The sequence below is a fragment of the Staurois parvus genome, unplaced genomic scaffold (assembly GCF_062004578.1).
Source record: "Staurois parvus isolate SC_StPar_1 unplaced genomic scaffold, SC_StPar_1.0 ptg001045l, whole genome shotgun sequence".
NCBI classification, from domain to species: Eukaryota; Metazoa; Chordata; class Amphibia; order Anura; family Ranidae; genus Staurois; species Staurois parvus.
The window spans coordinates 4,079,378-4,099,246 of NW_028318841.1; the positions used below are offsets into that span (position 1 = coordinate 4,079,378).

At 40.2% G+C, this 19,869-nt stretch overlaps 1 protein-coding gene across 1 annotated transcript in view; it reads right to left on the reverse strand.

Annotated features, from left to right (window-relative positions):
- WDR44 (WD repeat domain 44) overlaps positions 1 to 19,869 on the reverse strand; it is a 128,921-nt gene that overhangs the window by 68,716 nt on the left and 40,336 nt on the right. Inside the window, exons 3-4 of the mRNA XM_089657961.1 lie at positions 6,093 to 6,167; positions 2,232 to 2,868 (exon numbers count right to left, since the gene is read on the reverse strand). Of these exons, the coding sequence (XP_089514087.1) occupies positions 2,232 to 2,868; positions 6,093 to 6,167 (712 nt within the window). The remainder of the gene's footprint in view (positions 1 to 2,231; positions 2,869 to 6,092; positions 6,168 to 19,869) is intronic.

The following is a 19,869-nucleotide window of genomic DNA, read 5'->3' on the forward strand; positions in this document are numbered from 1 at the left end:
TGGGCAACAAAGCTGGAGAGAGAATATGCACAAGCCCAACATTGTACCAGTTATCCACTGATCTTAGGTCCAAAGCTCTGCAAGCTCCTGAGAATAAATAAATGCACATTTTTTACCTGTAAAAACGTGTGCACTTTTGTTTTTTTTTTGTTTTTTTTTAAAAAGGTGAGCTTAGCCTTTAACCAGTTTTCCATACATCTGTCACAGAATATTCACAAAAGACAATTACCTTCTAATTATAAATCCATCAGCTCTTTTGTATAAAGTGCTTTTCAGCCCCCTCTATACAGCGAAGGATTCTAAATGCTTCTCAGTATAGGAATCAAAATGTTTGATGGTAACTTCCCTGGAATTAATTTTTAAAGCAGTAATAAACCCAAAAGCAAACGCGTATTATATTGCAGCTTACCAATTCATAGAGGTGATGGTTGCATTAGCTTTTTCTTTCTCCTTTCTTCTATTTTCATCTGGTGATCTAGCCAGCAAGCTCTCCAACCAAATGTATCACTTTACATGAGACAAACCAGTACTAGCAGGGGTGCTTACAATAATCAGTTTTTATGTAAAACCTTTATCCCAAAAGGAAAGACTGATTATAAAGTGTGAGGTGGAGTTTGGCTTCAATTTGTTAGTGTATTTAAATCTGCTAATACATTTAAAAACTACCCTCCCTCTAGAATGACAATGCTGCAGTCTGCTTTGCTTCCTGTGCACATTCATCCAGAGCTGTGTCTGTATTTATCAGGTGATCTGGCCAGTAACACACCTCCTGTATTATACAGAAGAAAAAAAGCCAAAAGGAAAAGAAAACTGATGCAGCCATCACATCACAATAGAACACGTTTTTGGTTTGGGGTTTAATACTGCTTTCAGTTTTTTTGTTTTTTTTTTTTAATTTTTATTTTAAGTTGACAGGGCAGATAGGAAGTAATTTTCTACATTTTTAACAGGGCATGGGGTACACGTTAAAATTGCACAAACAGTATACATACATAATAGATTCCCAGCACAGGCACAGCCTGCTCTAAGCATTGGCATACCTCCTGTAGGACAGCTCAGAGCTGGTATTATTTATGGTCAGCTTCCTACTCTAAGAACTGGCACTCAGATTCTTTAAGCATTTTTCACAACCACGGTGAAAGGTTCCTAAAGTGGCTGTAGTAAGGATTACCTGAATTTGCTGCATGTGTCAGGAAGGTTACTGACACTGGCACAAATGCTTGCCTGAATTAGAAGCAGGCAGTTTAAAGGAACGATCACCAACAATCTGATGTTGGTTTATCGTGAACTTCCCCTTGCACGTCTGAATTAAAGTATTTTTACCTGCTTGTTCGCAATGTTCACTAAGCTGCTTATACGCAGCGTACTGTACAATTTTGGCACATTCTGAAACAGATGAACTCTCACACATGCGTAGGAGTGACATCATCCCGGCTCAGCCAACTTAAAGGCTGAAAGTGTCAGTGGCCAGTGACTGCCACAGGTCTAAAGGCCATAGTACGTCTTGTTTCTCTCAATCTAGCATGCATACCTTATTGATCAAGGAGGAGTGCAGACAGCAGTTACAAGTATCAGAAATATTGCCTTCAATGACACGATTTACATATTAAGTGCACCAAGTTAAGAAGATCTTGAGGCCCTAAGAATGTCACCTAGCAGTGCGCAGTCCGCTTTTTAACAGGAGCCCCCCTTGTTGAAAACACCATGTAAAAAGAGATCTTCCTTCTAAATAATACATTTTTACTGCTTTTGTGTACCAATTGGGGACATTTCCACCAACTTTTCATCTTGACAATACCCCGTCTACATCTCAACCTTTGAAAGGTAACCTCTCCATTGGTGACAGACAGCAATAAGATATTTATATACCGTAATTTCAAACCTCTTTAATGTGTCTTGTGTCTCTGTTGGAAAGATTTCCTTTCACTTCCTGTTCTAGACAAGAAGACAGGTCATGTGGAAAGATAGCTCCCAACAGAACACAGACGTCAATAAAACTTAAAGTAATACCCCTCTATTAAAAATTAAAGTTTCAGCTGGAGTGGAGTTTGTATATAGGTTAACAGCATGATAGACGTAGCATGGCCCATAGAAAATCAACCAGATTATCCTTTGAGATTCTCCTTCAAGCAATATTTTTTTTTTAAATTCAACTTTTAAACATGGTGTATGATTGCAAGAACATTGGTTATATAAAAGAATCAATGTTTGACACCTTTGTGCATACTTACAATCCAGACCAGAAGATCTTGGACTCTCATAATCGGAATCTTTTTTTGTCTTACGCGGTGGTGGTGCTGGCCTAACAGGTGGTGGAGGCCTTGGTGGAGGGACATTTAAAGGAAGTGGGGGGCGTGAGGGACCAGGCTTTTTAGTGCTCGCTACTATGTCAGGCTCAACATTAATCTGGCGAGGAGGCTTAGCAGGTGCCAATTGCTCTACAGCTTCAGCAACTGGTATCTCACTGGGCACATAGTCACAAGTTTCTTGTTCCTTGATTTCTTTAGTCTCTTCATACTCTACTTTTTCTTTGCTTTCTTCCTTTTCTGAGATTTGTAGACCTTCTGTTAGTTGTATAATTTCCACAATTTTAGAGGTTTCCACCAACTGTTCAATGAGAGGAATTGAAATGTCATGTGTTTCACTTGGTTTTGACCCGGAATGATCAAGTTCTTTATGGCGAAGTTCTTCTGCATCATCATGAAAATGTGTTTCAGTAACCAATAGTACGGGGATGTTGCTTGAACGTGCTGGATCAGTCTCTACGGAGGAGCTTGAATTATTTAACGTTACTACATTTTCAGTTGTATTAGTGCATTCATCGCCAGCGATGGACTTTTGACTTTCTTCGATGATGCTCTCAATAATCTACCAAGACATTACATTTTATGAATAAAACATAATTGTTTATAAACACTACATCATACAGTATGCACCAGTACCATATTGCTGACTTATTTATTCATAGTTGTTTAAAGCTGAACTCTTGCATGTTTAAAAAAAAAAAAAAGAAATGTATCCATAGTTAGGTTGGGAAATATAACATAAGCATGAATATCTGTCCACAGGAGCAAGAAAAATCTAGATCTACATAAATGCGGTGAGGGAAATGCATTACAGTCTGTGTGTTTCCTGCACCACATCCAAATTGCACTCTGTTCTGCAACCTGTTTTTGTGGTGTCAATAACATCCACAGCAAATTGCATTAACAGAGTGCGATTGCCAGAATTGGATCGCATAGGTGTGAACCATGCAATCCGATTCCAGCGCGGGGGGAAAAAAAAAAAAAAAAAAAAAAAAAAAAAAAAAAAACACACACACAACCCTAAAAAACCTGCCTGCACCTTTTTTTGTGCGGGTACGGTGCGATTTGAGCCATGCAAAATGATTGCACTCAAATCACACTGCAAAGAACTACATGTTATTTGAATAGGAATGCGGTGAGATTCCCATCCAAATTACATGTGGTTTCCCATACTGCATATGTCTGACTCCAGGCTTCAAAAATCCATATTTACATCAAGACAACCTGCAAGATTGTGCATATGGAAAGGAAAGAGCGCTACAGGCATCCCTGTCTGTAGCCTCTCTGACTAAAATGACAGTGAACTGGGAAAAATCAAAAAACAATAAATTTTTGCATACAATTACTACTATAGTAAAATAATAATAATAATGACACAAAGATTTCAGGCATACTAGCCTTCCACAATCAAGGCACTGATCTTGATGAAATTGTAAATATTCTGGATGTCCCTATGTTGTAACCTGCATACAGCACACTGATGTTCTTCAACAATTGAGGTTTATGTTCTGTTATGTTTACAGGTGTGGCGGACGGATTCATTTGCACTGCTCTATATATATGGGAATTGATCCAGTTAGCTGGCGCATTCCCTGAGGTGAACGCCACATACTTTTCTGCCCACTGACATTGAGGAATTCAGATAAGCAGCAGTATATTGGGATAGGTTTGTTTCATTCTGAGTCGGACTTTACATATGAACACTTCCTTTGTTATGCAAGGCTACTGCCAGTGATCTCCTTATATGTTTTTGGGTAAGGATGATCCAGTCCTACCAACTGGCCCCACTTTCTAAAAAATCTGAATGTATTAATAGAATTCTGAGCATCATAAATCTTCTAGGCTTATCAAATCTTTATATATACTGCCACCTTTATCTATTACAGACCCTTTCTGGCTGGAATACAACATGGTCAACTTATGCTTGAGGACCACCTAAACATTTTGGAAAATATAGTATATTGCCAAAAGTATTGGGACACCCCTCCAATTCATAATAATACCACTAACAGTTGACCGTGGAATCTTTAGTAGCAAAGAAATTTCACGGATGGACTTTTTGCACAGGTGATAACCTATCATGGTACCACTCTTAATTCACTGAGCTCCTGATAGCGACCCGCTTTTTCACAAATGTTTGTAGAAGCAGTCTGCATGCCTAGGTGCTTGATTTTATAAATCTGTGGCCATGGAGGTGATTGGAACACCTGAGGATGTCCCAATGCGTGTGCGTGCACATACACACACACATATATATATATATATATATATATATATATATATATATATATATATATATATATATATATATATATATATACATACACACACACACACACACACACACACACACACACACACATATATATATACATACACACACACACACATATATATATACATACACACACACACACACATATATATATACATACACACACACACACACATATATATATACATACACATATATATACATACACACACACACACACATATACACACACACACACTTCATATAATCATACTTTTGATATACATGCATTTCTTCTTTCATTTTCGGCACCCAGGTGATCCCAGTGTCTGCTTTAGATGTGATGTGACCCACTTCCCCTCTAACAACATTGGAAGGTTGTTTTGATGTTGCAGTACCTTAGTTATGATTTTTTTCCCAACATATTTTAGTTTCAATTTGTGTGTGTTTTATAGATATGCAAGTGTCATATGATTGTATATTTGAATTGTTCAACGTGCAGTTCATATATGTTGTGTGTTCTAAAAATATATATTTTCTCAGATAAACATTTACTGTCTGCAGGAGTATCCCATGTAGAGGGGCTATGGTCTCCGAAACACATCAGCTAATCATTTAGAGTCTCTGTAAACATGCAAAATTCTTCAACATTGTAACGCCTTGAAATAAGCCTATTATGTAAACCGCATTGTATGGACACAATGTAATGTATAATATAATATATTACAAAAATTTTTTTAAGATGTAATCATAATAAAAAAATACTGTAATTTTTAATATTATTGGTTTTGATTGGCCTAAAAATTCCCATAAGTGTGGGGGGGAATGTAGCTGTGTAAATGATCAAGACATTGAGGACTTTCTCTGATATTTGTAGATATCTAAGAGCACATCTTAACATTTATACTCCCAAAAAATGTGTGGGTATTGGATACATAAAGTAGAATGCCCTTTTAACAATGATAAAGAAGGTTGCACCGATACAGGTGCCGATACGAAGCATTTGCACGAGTACTCGTGCCAATGCGCAGATACCTGAAGCCAATACCTTTTGCTGTTCAAGTTTGAACCCATACAAAAATGAATGGGCTCAAATCGCACTACAAAGCATTGCATGTGATTTGAACTGAAGTTGCTTTACGTCAGCTGAAGTAGCGGTGTGATTCTGATCTGAATCACATGCAGTTTCCCTGTGGGTGCAGTGCGATTTGAGCCATTCAAGCACCCACAGAAAAACTGCATGCAATTCAGACAGGACTCACACCATATTTCTGTTTAAAATCACATGCGATTCTTTGCAGTGCGATTTGAGCCCATTCATTTTGTATGGGTTCAAATCGCACCACAAAAAGGTATCAGTAATCGGTATCGGCGAATACTTGAGCACAAACTATTGTTACTCATACTAGTCAAAAAAACAAAAACGTATTGCTGCAACCCTAATGTTAGATTACTCATTTGTATTAATTTCTAGTTAGATTACACATATGGATATAATTGTACATAAGCAAATAAAAAGGTTTTGTACACACCTCTTTTGGGTCATTTTGCTTTGGTTCAGTGGTTACAATTTCTGTCCCAGAATTTTCAGTATGGGTAACTTCTTCCTGAAAAGATCACCAAAAATGTAAACACTTAAAATAACTAGGCAACAAGAGATTTGCGGGCTTTCATGACGGAAAGCCATATTCCTTTGTTATACAGGCCTTTGAAAATTCTTTTTTACCATAGGAAAAAATGAATTATTTAGATTTATAGCCATCTACACTGCATTGCACTTGGTGATGCAAGGTTTTTGGCAATATAAAAAGAGTCGGATGCAGTTGTGTAAAGCATGTCGCCATGGGACACTAGAGCAGTGCAGATGCATTCTCTAGAATGACAAATCATGCTTCTCTGTCTGGTAATACGATGGACGTGTCTGGGTTTTGTCAGTTTGCAGGAGAACGGTACTTGCCTGACTGCATTGTGCCAAGTTTAAAGTTTGGTGCAGGGGGAATTATGGTGTGGAGTTGTTTTTCAGGGGTTGGGCTTGACCCCTTGGTCCAACATGACCGCAGACCAGTGCACAAAGCAAGGTCCATGGATGAGCGAGTTTGGGGTGGAGGAACTTGACTGGCCTGCAGAGTTCTGACCTCAACCCGATGGAACACCTTTGGGATGAATTAAAGCGGAGACTGTGAGCCAGGCCTTGTAGGACATCAGTGCCTGACCTCACAAATGCTCTTCTGGAAGAATGGTCAGACATTCCCATAGACACACTCCTAAACCTTGTGGACAGCCTTCCCAGAAGAGTTGAAGCTGTTATATCTGCAAAGGGTGGGCCAACTCAATACTGAACGCTATGGACTAAGACTGGAACGCCACTAAAGTTTAATTACATGTAAAGGCAGGAGTCCCAATACTTCTGGCAAAATAGTGTATCCATCTCACCAGTAAGTAATGCCCATGCCAGTTATGCATAAAAAAAAAAAAAAAAAAAAAAAAGGAAGGACAGTTGCCCATGCAGGGGTTTCCACCATCAACATAAAACAAGCCTCCTGACTTGCTTTAGTAGCACCACTGCTCAGGCTGTGTGTCTCAGGCCTCCTGACTATGTAACTCAGTGTCCCTGTGTTCACATACAAACACTGTGGCAAATTACTACAAAAAAAAAAAAAAAAAGTTAAGTCCAAGGAGTTCGCACACTTTTGATATTGTATTTCCATTTAAATCCTATTGGACTCTCATCAGTGTGCTGCAGGTGGTTTCCAAACTCCTGCATGCGGCATCTTTGGTGCCCCATTTAAAAAAAGCACCTCCCATTGATTTCTATAGTAAACAGAAAAAAAAAAAAAAAATTCACCTGTGGCACATTTTTGGGTCACATGTCCAAATTTCACAGGTGCTTGCTGTGAGTCAGGAATCCAAAAATTCATTGAAAATTTATTAAATCCACATTATGTGTTTTGCAAACATACATAAATCGCATTTAACGTACCTGTGTGAAAGGGCTCTCAGGATAAAGTAACATTTTGTAATGAGTGATATGTAATATTTTTTCCAAATTTGACATGTTTCATTGTCATAATCCCCACGCTGAGAGCTTCAAAAAAGAAGCATACCACCTCATTCAACAACTCCATTCAACAGGGAGCCCTATATCAGCTCTCTTCTGAAGGAAATCATCAGCTGTCCGAGATTTGAGATCACCAGAGTGGTAGGGATTAAAGCTTTGTTCACATGGGCGTACTATAGCATACACTCATGTGACGTCCATGTTTGCCTGCATGTTGATGCGTAGGTGTTCCCCACACAGTCAGTCATTTCAATTGGGTTGCAGCGGCTGTATGGACACAGGTGCTGCTCCCAATTTGATAACATATACTACAGAGATGTATAGTATCAACAACATCCCAGAGCAATATGCAAGGAGGACTTAAAGTGTTAAACACACCACAGTAAAATCCGTCTGTATAGGCAGTAAAGCATGCTTGTTATACTCACTGTGGAACCTAAAGGGGTTAGTCCTCTGCATTGTGTAAAAAGGCTGTTTGATCCTTTCTTCTCTTTTCCTCCCCTTTTTCAAGCGACCACCACTTATCTCCAGACTGAACCATAGGCATGCACATGCTCAGTTTGGTGTATATTGCTAAGGAGGTTTTGTTTCTTGGGAGAGTGCATGTGATCAGCAAAGGGCCAATCAGCACTGTCCAGACAGAGGTCAGGGGATTTCCATTCTCCTATAGCAGAAAGAAAACTCCTCCTACAAGCTTTAGCTAATGCTGGGCTGGACACAGATAGAAGTCACAAGACTGCTCTAACTGCTGATGAGAAAAGGTATTTAGCAGTTTATATTTACTAAAATAATTGCACTTCCATGTTGTGTACTGTGGGAGACCAGATAAAGTGAATGCAGAGTTCTGGGTTTAGTAACACTTTAAATACTGGGTTTGTTTTTCACATATTGGGAAAAGGATATAGAAAAATTTACTAACAAAAGAAAAAAAAAATATTGTTTTAATGCAAATCACTGAATACATTCTTAAGCCTTGGTTAGCATTATTTGATTCAGCTGTGATGCACAGAAACAAAATATATTACAGTGCCATGAGTTCATGTCTAAACATGTCCTGGGAAGACCTGTAGCATTTTTCTTGCAGTAATCTGCCTTTATTTTTTCCCTCTCAGGAAACAATGTCAAGTATTTACATCTGCTGAGTATAATAGGGAACAGCAGAGCTTCCAAGAACTCCTGAAGACATTAAGCAGACAGGCCACTGTCACAGCAGATGAACCAAATCCACAGCGGATCTAATGTAAATGCTTACAGTATACACTGATAGTGAGTACATTCATACCTCATTTTACGAATTTAATTAGTTCTGCGGGACTTTCCGTATAGCAAAAAAAAAATCATAAACCGAAACGCCATTTTCTATAGGAATGCATTGAAAACCAATTAATCCGTTCCGGAGGTCAGAAAAAAAGTGAAATGCTACTAAAATACCGCATGAGTTATTTTTTCAAGTCATGCACTATTTTAGTAGTGACAACCATGTGTTAATGTTTGAGCTGTCAGTGGTGTTCCCACGTGGATTTTTTATTTATTATGGTGCCAGTTTTTAAATGTAATTACTGTTTTTTTTTTTTCTTCACTATAGCTCAGAGATTCAGCTGTCACTTTCCCCCCAGCTAAAAGAAATTTCCTTTAGTTTCTTTTAAGAAACTAAAAGTAAACATTCTTTTGTTTCTTTTAACTCTGGAAATAAACAAATCTTCCTTTAACTCCAGGGAAAGTGACAGCTCTGTGAGCTATTGTATCCGGCAATAGCATTTAAAAAATTGGCAGAGTCATACACTCCGTATTGCGAAAACAAATTGTAAAAAATTAGTAAACTGAGGCATTATTTTCATTCGTAAACCGAAAATTACGTTAACAGAGGCGTTTGTAAACCGTGGTACACCTGTATATTCCAGTTCTTGGGCTTACAAGACTAATTCTCAAGCCTTTCAAATAGTATAACAAGTCACCTTTAGTTTGTAATTCAGTTATCCCTGCAAGGACAGCACCATCAGGGTACTCCACTCCTCGGTCAAAATAAAGACCTCTAACTGGTCAATTAGAGGGCAACAGGCTGTTGAGGTCACCACCTGCTCTCTCCTATCAGCGCATTCAATGACAGCACATGAGCACTTTAACAGAACTGAATTCATCTGCATATCAAATGCTTTGTTTTTCTTTAAATGCAGATTAGAATGGAAGGGGGGGGCTCGAGATTTAGAACTTCACTTTTCATTGTCATTTTAGTTTATGAACAGAAAGCAAAAAAAGGAAAAAAAAAAAAAAAAAAAAAAAAAAGATTAGAACTTTTTTTCTTACCAGTTGGAGAGATTTCATTCCTTAACCTGTCCAGATTATGAGAATCAGAACAGGTAATAAGGAGAAATCTCTCTAATTGGGCCACAGATATAACCAAAGATTCAAACCTTTATTTATAGATGTCATTTAAAAAAAAAAAAAAAAAAAAAAAAAGATGTATGTGAAGTATTTATCTCACAGAGTTCATACTGTAAACACTGTAATCTATCAGTGATATCTAACAAAGTAAACGCCCAAACATTTATTCATAAGTCCAGTGACTGGCAAAAAATATTCCAACCTACACTGCAAGAGATAAATATTAACAGAGCCTAGGAGAGACAAGACGGTGAAATGTGTTTACCAGAGGCTGATAAACTAATTACTAACCAAGGTTGTCTGTAGGTCCATTTACTCAGTGCGATCCTGCACAGCAATTAAACAAAGCTCAAATAATGGTTTGGAAAGAAAAACACTATACTAAAATATTGAATCGTTGACCTCTAAAATCATAGCATGTGTGGGTACAGATGAACAAACTATACAAGTAATTTTTGGCACTATGGTGCAATGATCACCATGCATGAGTAGGAACAAAAATATGGCAAAAAAGGTAAATTTGTTTTGCCTAACCCCTGTAAGACTGGTGTCTGCATCGCTAGCGATAAAATAGGTTGGGATTATTTCATCCAAAAGTTCTCCCCTCTGAGTATGTGGTATCCTAGATCAGTGTTTCTCAACCGTATTTCAGTCAAGGCGTCCTTTAAAATTAAGGACAGTCCCGAGGCACCCCATTCTAAAGTGTGAAAAACTATTCTAATAGCTTTATATAACGCAGCAACATCCACACACGTAGGACGCCCAAAATTAAGGCGATTTATTCTTCCAAATACACTTTTGCACATTGCTACTGAGTAGTTCTCCAGTGTTTCTCTTCTCCCATCACTGAGCTAGTATGACCCGTGCACGAATGGAGAGGGTCAAACTAGGATGCTGTGCAGGCAGCTGACATCCTCCTTATCAACTGATGATGTTACTGCTTGTCAGGACGCCGGTAGAAGGTTGTAATAGTGCACAATGAAAACCTGTGGCTTTGTGTAACTAAAATGTAGGCTTGTATCACCTTCTGGCTTGCATCATTTTGCCAAGGCACCCCCCCGTGAAGAAATCTCAAGGCACCCTGGTAGAGAAAGGCTGTCCTAGATGAAGTATGACCCCAAACTCACACACACCCTTCCACATGTTCAGGACTGTTAGAGGCTTTAAAAGTGGTTGTAAACCTCTGACATGAAACATGAACAACCCATATCTGTCTATAGTGTGTACTTTCCTCAATCCAAACCACAGAATGTGATTTCTGCTTGCTGCCTTATTTCTCTGCTATCTACACGAGGGGGGAGCGAGCTTTCCAGCACACAGACAGTGATCAACAGCCTCAGCTGTGCAGGTTACCTTATTAGATTGTGTAAAGGCAGGGGTGGAATGGGGTTGGGGCGTCTCTTTCCTTCACTCAGGTTTCAGATTACACTCGGCTCTCCTGAGCTGTGCAGTGTGTGACATCACATCCCTGCTCCCTGCCTCTGGAAGGCTAAAAATTTGGTAACTGATCCCAACTGCCTTAAAATCATTCACAAACAAACCATTGGTAACACAATACGCTGCCAAGGATTGAAATCCTGCAGTGCCCACAAGGTCACTTTCCTCAAGAAGGAACATGTACAAGCCCGTCTGAAGTTTGCCAATGAACATCTAAATGATTCCGTGAAGGACTGGGAGAAAGTACTGTGGTCAGATGAGACCATATAGAATGCAAATACTAGCTACAGTAATGCTCAAAACATGAAAGACAACATTTAAAAGAAGTATGGGATTTATAATAAACACACACACTAGCTAGATGCAACATCTGTACACCTCTACACTAAGAACGAAGAGATTTAACAGTGTGGTCACTCAGTTCTCCTCCTCCGCTCTGAGCAGAGAGCCATGACCGTCAGTCTCAAGCTCTCTGCTCTGACCCGCCAATGTTCAGTGGAGAGCCGGCTAGGGAGAGAGCAGCTGGCTGAAATTTCCAGTTGAGCAGCTGAAAGACTGAGCCAGCTGCTGGTCCAGTCTTCTGGGTGGATCCCGACCATGATTGGTTTTTTTCAGAGCCTGGATAGGGTCTGTGGTGTCAGCAGACAGCAGCTTTAGCCTGCTGTTGGCTGAGAACGGGTCACAGGAGTGAAGATCGAACTGCTCTCCTGTGATTCATAGGATTAGTAGAGCCAAAAAAAGCTTTAGCCATACTTCTCCTTTAAGCCTATCTTTAGTCTGTATTTACAGATGACAGGCCTCACCATAAAAATATATAGATATAATACACAACCTTTTACACATTTAATGGGCACAGGGGAAGGCTGCCAGTAGTGGCCTTCAATACAGAAACTGGCACGCCTGATGAGTGGAATGTGATTTACCTTTTATAACAAAACACTTCCTCTATGACAAGCCTGCAAACCACCCCCTGCCTGGCAAAGCCACATTTCTGCCTCACTGACTAAGCAGAGAAATTCAGCCTGGTACAAGGTGTACTAAAGATTAGTATGCGTCAGACACAATGACAAAATAGACATGTGACTGAGAAACGTTAAAGTATAACTAAAAGCAAAACTTTAGTTTTGGATAGAGTGGAGAGGAATTAGAACCCTGCCAGTTTTTATTGCTGTCTGTGCCCCCGTTAAGGAGATTCACCCTCTCTATTTGTCTTGTTGATCATTACCATTGAGAGAGAAAAAAAAAAAAAACCCACACACCTATAGTTGATTTTTAAAATGGCAAGAATAATCTTCAAAATCGGCTAGTATAATCATCCGAAATCTATGTTGCCATAGGGTAACTGGACATGGAAACTGGGGGGCACAGCTGTACGCTGCACGGCTCTATTCACATTAGAGGTTAGCCATTGCCTGCCGAATGAAACATGCCATTTCATTTTTGCCACAGCCATGAAGTACTGCATCTCAGCTACGTGTACAGCCCTGAGCAGCTGCCTCTGCTTTTACAGCATCCCCCCCCCTCCCCCATGGGTGAACAAGCCCTAAGGTTCAGCCATACCGAATGTCTTTCCCTTCCCCAATGCTGCAAAAAACAGCCATATGGGGGTATACAAAAGTGACCCCCTCCATTGCATTCAGTGAATAGTACTGCCCACTGAACTCAACCAATTCAAGTGAATGGGGCTAAGCTGCAACTGCCCCACAACTGCGTGGCATGGTGGTGCAGTATTTAAGAGTTATAACCGTCCGTGGTCGAGACAACAGAATGCCTCCTTACTGCGTATCAGGCACCCTCTGAAAAGCAATTTGATGTGAGCCGTTCTTCATAGCACTACTGTAAGGGTAAACGAGCCACAAGGGAGGAAAGAGCCAAAAGAGCTTTAGAGGAGGAGATATCTAAAGCTACATTTACACAGCATCCACCATCTCAATTGCAGTATTTTAGTCTGCTTGTAGTGTAACATTTCTTTATCCTTTGCAACAATTTCTTACAGCCAATTTTGTGCTAGACATGGGAGTCATGGGTTGACCTGAGGGCCACTGTCAGATCCTGCAGCAGATCCCACCAGGCTGTTTTCCTTACACATGAACAGAAAGGAAGTCCTGGAGAAAGCTGGGAACTAGGGCAAGGTGGCACTATAGAAAAGCAAGTGAAAAGGAGGTGCAAATAATGTGCAAAGCAGGAATGTGCAAAGAGGAGGAAGAACTGTGTGCACAGAAGTCAGGAGCAGGTAGAAATGTGCAGCGGTGCTAAAATGGGTAAGGCCAGGCGAGTGTCATGGAGTCCATAGATCGTGTGGACAAGTGGTTGCAGAGCCAGCAGCAGTGTGCAGTGAATCTGAAATGAATAATGGAGATGTGTGTTAGGGAGTCAGAAGAGCAGCCTTCTTCAACCTAGGTTCTTTGGAGGCCTAGCGTTCCTCCAGAGGTTGCTGGGGATTTCCTTGAGCAATTAATTTCTGCCTCTCAGATATGTATCTTTCAGGTTTTAGGGAACCCCTGCCAATAAATACAAGGGATCCCCCATGGTTGAGAATAGCAATATAGTGTATATATATTTTATATTATACACACACACACACACGCCTGCCTTTACACACACATGAACTTTAATGGCATCCCAGTCCCAGTCCATAGGGTTCAATATTGAGTCAGCCCACCCTTTGTAGCTATAACAGCTTCAACTCTTCTGGGAAGGCTGTCCACAAGGTTTAGGAGTGTCTCTATGGGAATGTTTGACCAATGTTCAAGAAGCGCATTTGTGAGGTCAGGCACTGATGTCAAACAAGAAGGCCTGGCTCGCAGTCTCCATTCTAATTCATCCCAAAAGGTGTTCTATTGGGTTGAGGCCAGTCAAGTTCCTCCACCCCAAACTTGCTCATGCATGTCTTTATAGACCCTGCTTTGTGCACTGGGGCGCAGTCATGTTGGAACAGGAAGGGGCCATCCCCAAACTGTTCCCACAAAGTTGGGAGCATGAAATTGTCCAAAATGTCTTGGTATGCTGACACCTTAAGAGTTCCCTTCACTGGAACTAAGGGGACAAGCCCAACCCCTGAAAAAAACCCACACCATAATCCCCCCCCCCCCCCACCAAACTTTACACTTGGCACAATGCAGTCAGGCAAGTACCTTTTTGCAGGCAACCGCAAACCCAGACACGTCCATCGGATTGCCAGACAGAAAAGCGTGATTAGTGACTCCAGAGAACGCATCCCCACTGCTCTAGAGTCCAATGGCAGTGTGCTTTACACCACTACATCTGATGTTTTGCATTGCACTTGGTGATGTAAGGCTTGGATGCTGCTTGGCCATTCCATGAAGCTCTCTATGCACGGTTGTGCTAATCTGAAGGCCACAGGAAGTTTGGAGGTCTTAAACTACTGACTAGCACTGTGCGCTTCAGCATGCGCTGACCCTGCTTTGTCATTTTACATGGCCTGCGGTTGTTCCCAGTTGCTTCTAATTTGTTATAACACCACAAACAGTTGACTATGGAATATTTAGTAGCAAATTTCACAGATGGACTTATTGCACAGGTGGCAACCTACCACGGTTGAATGCACTGAGCTTCTGAGAGCAACCCATTCTTTCACAAATGTTTGTGGAAGCAGTCTGCATGCCTAGGTGCTTGATTTTATACACCTGTGGCCATGGAGGCGATTGGAGCACCTAATTCCAATAGCAATATAGTGAGTACACACACACACACACACACACACACACACACACACACACACACACACACACACACACACACACACACACACACACACACACACACACACACACACACACACACACACACACACACACACACACACACACACACACACACACACACACACACACACACCTTTTGAAAAGTAAGGTTTTTTTAATCAATATATCAATGGATACAAGAACAATTTCCCAAATTTTGACAAAACTGAGTTTTATAGAACATTTGTTAAGCTCATTACGTGTAAGTAAGGTTAATAATATAACTTGGATTACAATATCTTCAGTTTTACTCTAAATAGTTAATGCAAAAATGAATACACCCCACAAAAAAAAAAAAAAAAAAAAAAAAACACACTACTCCATCTAGTATTATGTATGACCTCCATGATTTGTAAGGACAGCACCAAGTCTTCTAGGAATGGAAAGAACATGTTGGTGACATACTGCAACATCTATCTTTTTCCATTTTTCAAGAACGACCTCTTTCAGAGCCTGGATAATGGATGGAGAGTGATGCTCAACTTGTCTCTTCAGAAGTCCCCATAGGTGTTCGATTGGGTTCAGATCGGGAAACATACTTGGCCACTGAATCACTTTCACTCTGTTCTTCAGAAATGCAACAGTGGCCTTAGATGTGTGTTTTGGATCATTCTCATGTTGGAAAAGTGCATGATGACCAAGGGCACAGAATGATGGTAGCCTCTCTCTTTCAATGTAGAGCAGTACATCTGAATTCATGATACTACCAATGCAGCTCCCCCCAGACACCAGAAACACTCATGCAGCCCCAAAGAAGGACACTGCCACCACCATCTTTCAATGTAGGCACCATGCATTTCTCTTTGCATTCCTTTGAAATACCATACAGTCTTGAAGCCATCAGTTCCAAAAACATTTACCTTGGTCTCAGCACTGCAGAGTACAGAGGCTCAGTAGTCGTCTTTTTCCCACATTGGCCCTGGCAAATTCTAGGAGGGCTTTTTTGTGCATGGGATTTAGGAGAGGCTTCCTTCATGGACACTACTCATGCATGCCATTCCCCTGCAGTACGCCATATTAATGCCACTGAAAACAATCTCCCCAGTTTGGCTACTTCTTTAGCTAGCTGCAGTGAACTTGCATGGCGTTTTTCTTCAACCCTTCTCACCAAAAAAACACTCCTGTTGAGATGTTAACTTCTGTGGATGGCCTGGATGTCTCTGTGAGATGGTTGCAGTTCCAAATTTGCTTTTCTGATCTTCTTGTAGCCTTCACCTTCCTTGTGTAAGGAAATTATTTTCTCTTTCTCAGGCCTTGTGATATTTCTCTTCCATCTGATGCCATTGCTGCCACCCTGAAATGGGAAGGGGTTTTCTTTAAGTAAGCCCTTTTATAATCATCAACTGTCTGCTGGACACCTGTTTAATGAATAATTAGACTCACCTGTATTTGAATTCTTGTTAATTAGGATTTTGTGGTCTAAAATTTAGCTTTGCTCCTAAGACTTTCATTGGGGTGTATTCATTTTTGCAACATGGTCTTGAATGAATTTGTTAGGAAAAACACTTTTTTCGTGTGTGCAAATTAGCAAATCTTGTTTGCAATCAATGGCCCACATTTTGTGGGAGTATTTTTCCCATAGAAAAAGTTGATTCTGAAAAGGAAAGTAAAAGGTCCTCTGACAAGGTCTGTTGAGGTATATTCATTTATGCTGAGCAAAAATTTAAAAATAAATTTTTATTATATATATATATAATTTTTTTTTTTTACTGAAAACAGGTATTGGATCACACTGACTGCAGAAAAACAGTCAGGAAAAAAGTCATTCCAATCCCTGGCTACCAACTGTATATCGAGTTGGTAGAGACACTGGCTTTTCCCCATCAAGCACAGGGAAATTGCCAAGAATTGCAAGCCCAGTCATGCAATTATCCTGCATTAGCCCTTATTTTGGTGTCACAATCTTCCAAAACAGTATCACACACATGTTGATGATAACCTTTATGTTGAATATCCCTATGGAACAAACACAGCTGTGCCCAATATCCAGAAATCCTAAATAGAAGAGTCATTTGGTACTGCAGTGCTTACAACGGCAGAGTACAGTCTCCAGGCAGGAGGAAGTCAGGTGGGTGTGTGGCTATATCCAGCACATCTATCAGTGGGAAGCTATAAAAACCACATATAAAAGAGTAGAGTACAGCAAGGCCAGAAAATGGCTGTGCAGGTGGCTATGTCAAAGCAGTGTTTCGTTTTCCTTTACCTGAAAGGCTAATTTATGGAGGGACAAAGATACACAGGTGTCTCACAAATGCAGCCAGCTATAGCAAAATGTACTTTTCATTATGGTTCAAGAGCAACATTATTTTTGCTATTATCCTACGTGACTTTCTGTAAAAAGAGTAAAGCAGAGATGAACAACTCTAAAGACTTAATTCTACAAGATTGGCTAATACATTAGAAGTTATTCCGGCTTCAGAATCTGAGACAAAATGGTTGAAAAAAATAAATAAATATATATATATATATATATATATATATATATATTTATTTTTTTTTTTTTTCAACTCCAGTTTGTAATTGTTAAACACAGATCCTAATGAGTGTTGAATGCCACTTTAAGCAAGGCCGCAGCACTTCTTGAAGTTTGTTGAAAAGCTGCTGAATCTTAAAAGTTTACTTAAAGGTGTTACTAAACCCAGGACCCTGCATTCACTATATCTGGTCTCCCATAGTCCACACAAGGAAATGCAATTATTTTAATAAATATAAACTGCTAACTACCTTTTCTCATCAGCAGTATATAGCAGTCTTGTAACATCTACCAGTGTCCAGCTGAGCAATGGTTAATGTTTGTAGAGGCGTTTTCATTCTACTCTGAGTGTCCTATGAGGCTGCATAACCCCTGACCCTCTGTCTGGACAGTGCTGATTGGGAGGGTGCATAGGATCAACACAGGGCCAAACAAAAAAAAAAAAGGAACCTTTCTACACATGGTTAAGTTTATTGTGTATTGCTAGAGTGATGCTTAGAGCTCTGCACTATCAGCAGATATATTGGGAACAGTAGAATGGGAGGATCAGAGAAGACAGGATCAAATAGCCTTTTTACACAATGCAGAAGATTAACTCCTTAGGTTCCACAGTGAGTATAACATCATGCTTTACTGCACATACAGACCGATTTTACTGGATTTAGTAACACTATAAGTGGCAATCAACACTCCCATTAGGATTTGTGTTCAACATTTACAAATCGGAGCTGAAGGTACTTTAAACCCTTCAACAAAGCTTGCTGAAAGCTCTGCAAATGCTTTCTCAAAGGTTGCCGTTCACACTGCTCTTATACAAGATGAAGCCTATGTGAAGCAAGTCTTAGGACACTTTGACAAGCACCGGGTGTTTTTTTTTTTTTTTTTGCAAAAATGCTGCTGCCAGGAGAAAGCTTATAGGAGAGTTTTCAAAACATCCCGTGTGCATCAGACCTTAATCTGTACTCAAGCTGGCCGTAGGCTCAGCCAGGTCAAAAAGTTGCAGCCACAGGAGAATTAGAACCAGCCAGAGTGGAGAATCGTAGCCAGTCCCCTGTTATTGTCTTGGCCTGGGACACAATAAGTGAAGGTTTGCAAAGGCTTAAGCAGTTAAAAGAGAAGTATGGGAAACTTTTTTTTTTAGATCTTATTTACCTAGGTGGATGCAGCATCAGCCTGACACAGCTTCTGTCTCCCTCCGGCTCTAAGGGTGAGAACTCAGCAATCACATGACTGCTGAGTTATCACTGCCGAAGTGAGTAGAGAATGTCGACTGTCAGTCACCCCCCCACACTGCACTCCTGTGATCCATAGGAGAAGTACAGCAAAAAGAACTTTGGTTGCACTTCTCCTTTAAAGCAAAATTAAAAAAAAAAAAAGAAGTTTTGCCTATTCTAAATATAAGGGAGGGTTATAAGCTCTATAAGGTTTATTTTTGCCATCTTTGTCCCATTGGGGAGATTTACATCCACTCCCTGTCCCATAGTCAAACAGGAAGGGAGAGGATATCCCTGCATATTAATGGAATCTCTTGGAGACCCCCAGGTCACCAAAACTAGTGTCCCCATTTGAATATTTCCCCTCTATTACCTTTCTGGGGACAACCCACTTTCACCTCCAATAATAATGGTAAACAGGACAAATAGAGAGGGTGACTCTCCTTTATGGGGACACAAACCGCAGAAAAAAAAAAAAACAAAAAAACTGACAAGTATTCTAATCAATCTCCCCTCTATATAAAAAAAAAATAATAATAATTTTGCCTTTAAAATTTTAAATCAGAGCTCTGCCTAGGTGATCGGCATTGGAAGCTGTCCTATTCCCCCTCCCCCCCTTCTCAGGTCCCAGATGACTATGGGATCATTCAGAAAGCACAGCGCTACTCACACAGTCGCAGTGGGCACCCAGCTGTGAAGCCACAAGCTGTCACAGCCAAATGCCCAGAATGAAGATGCCGACACCATGGAAAGAGGAATACCGGTGAAACCGGCTGTGGTGAGGACACCATGGGATCCAGGGACAGGTGAGTTTCTAGTTTTTGTAGCTGCTAACTTTTTTTATATTGTGACTGGAACTCTACTTTAAGATCCAACACAAGAGCCCTTAAATTCAGTCTCATTCCCTCAGCCCATCAAAAAGCAGACAAAAAAACAAACAAAAATAAATAAATAAATACACCAAACAATTAGGAATCATTT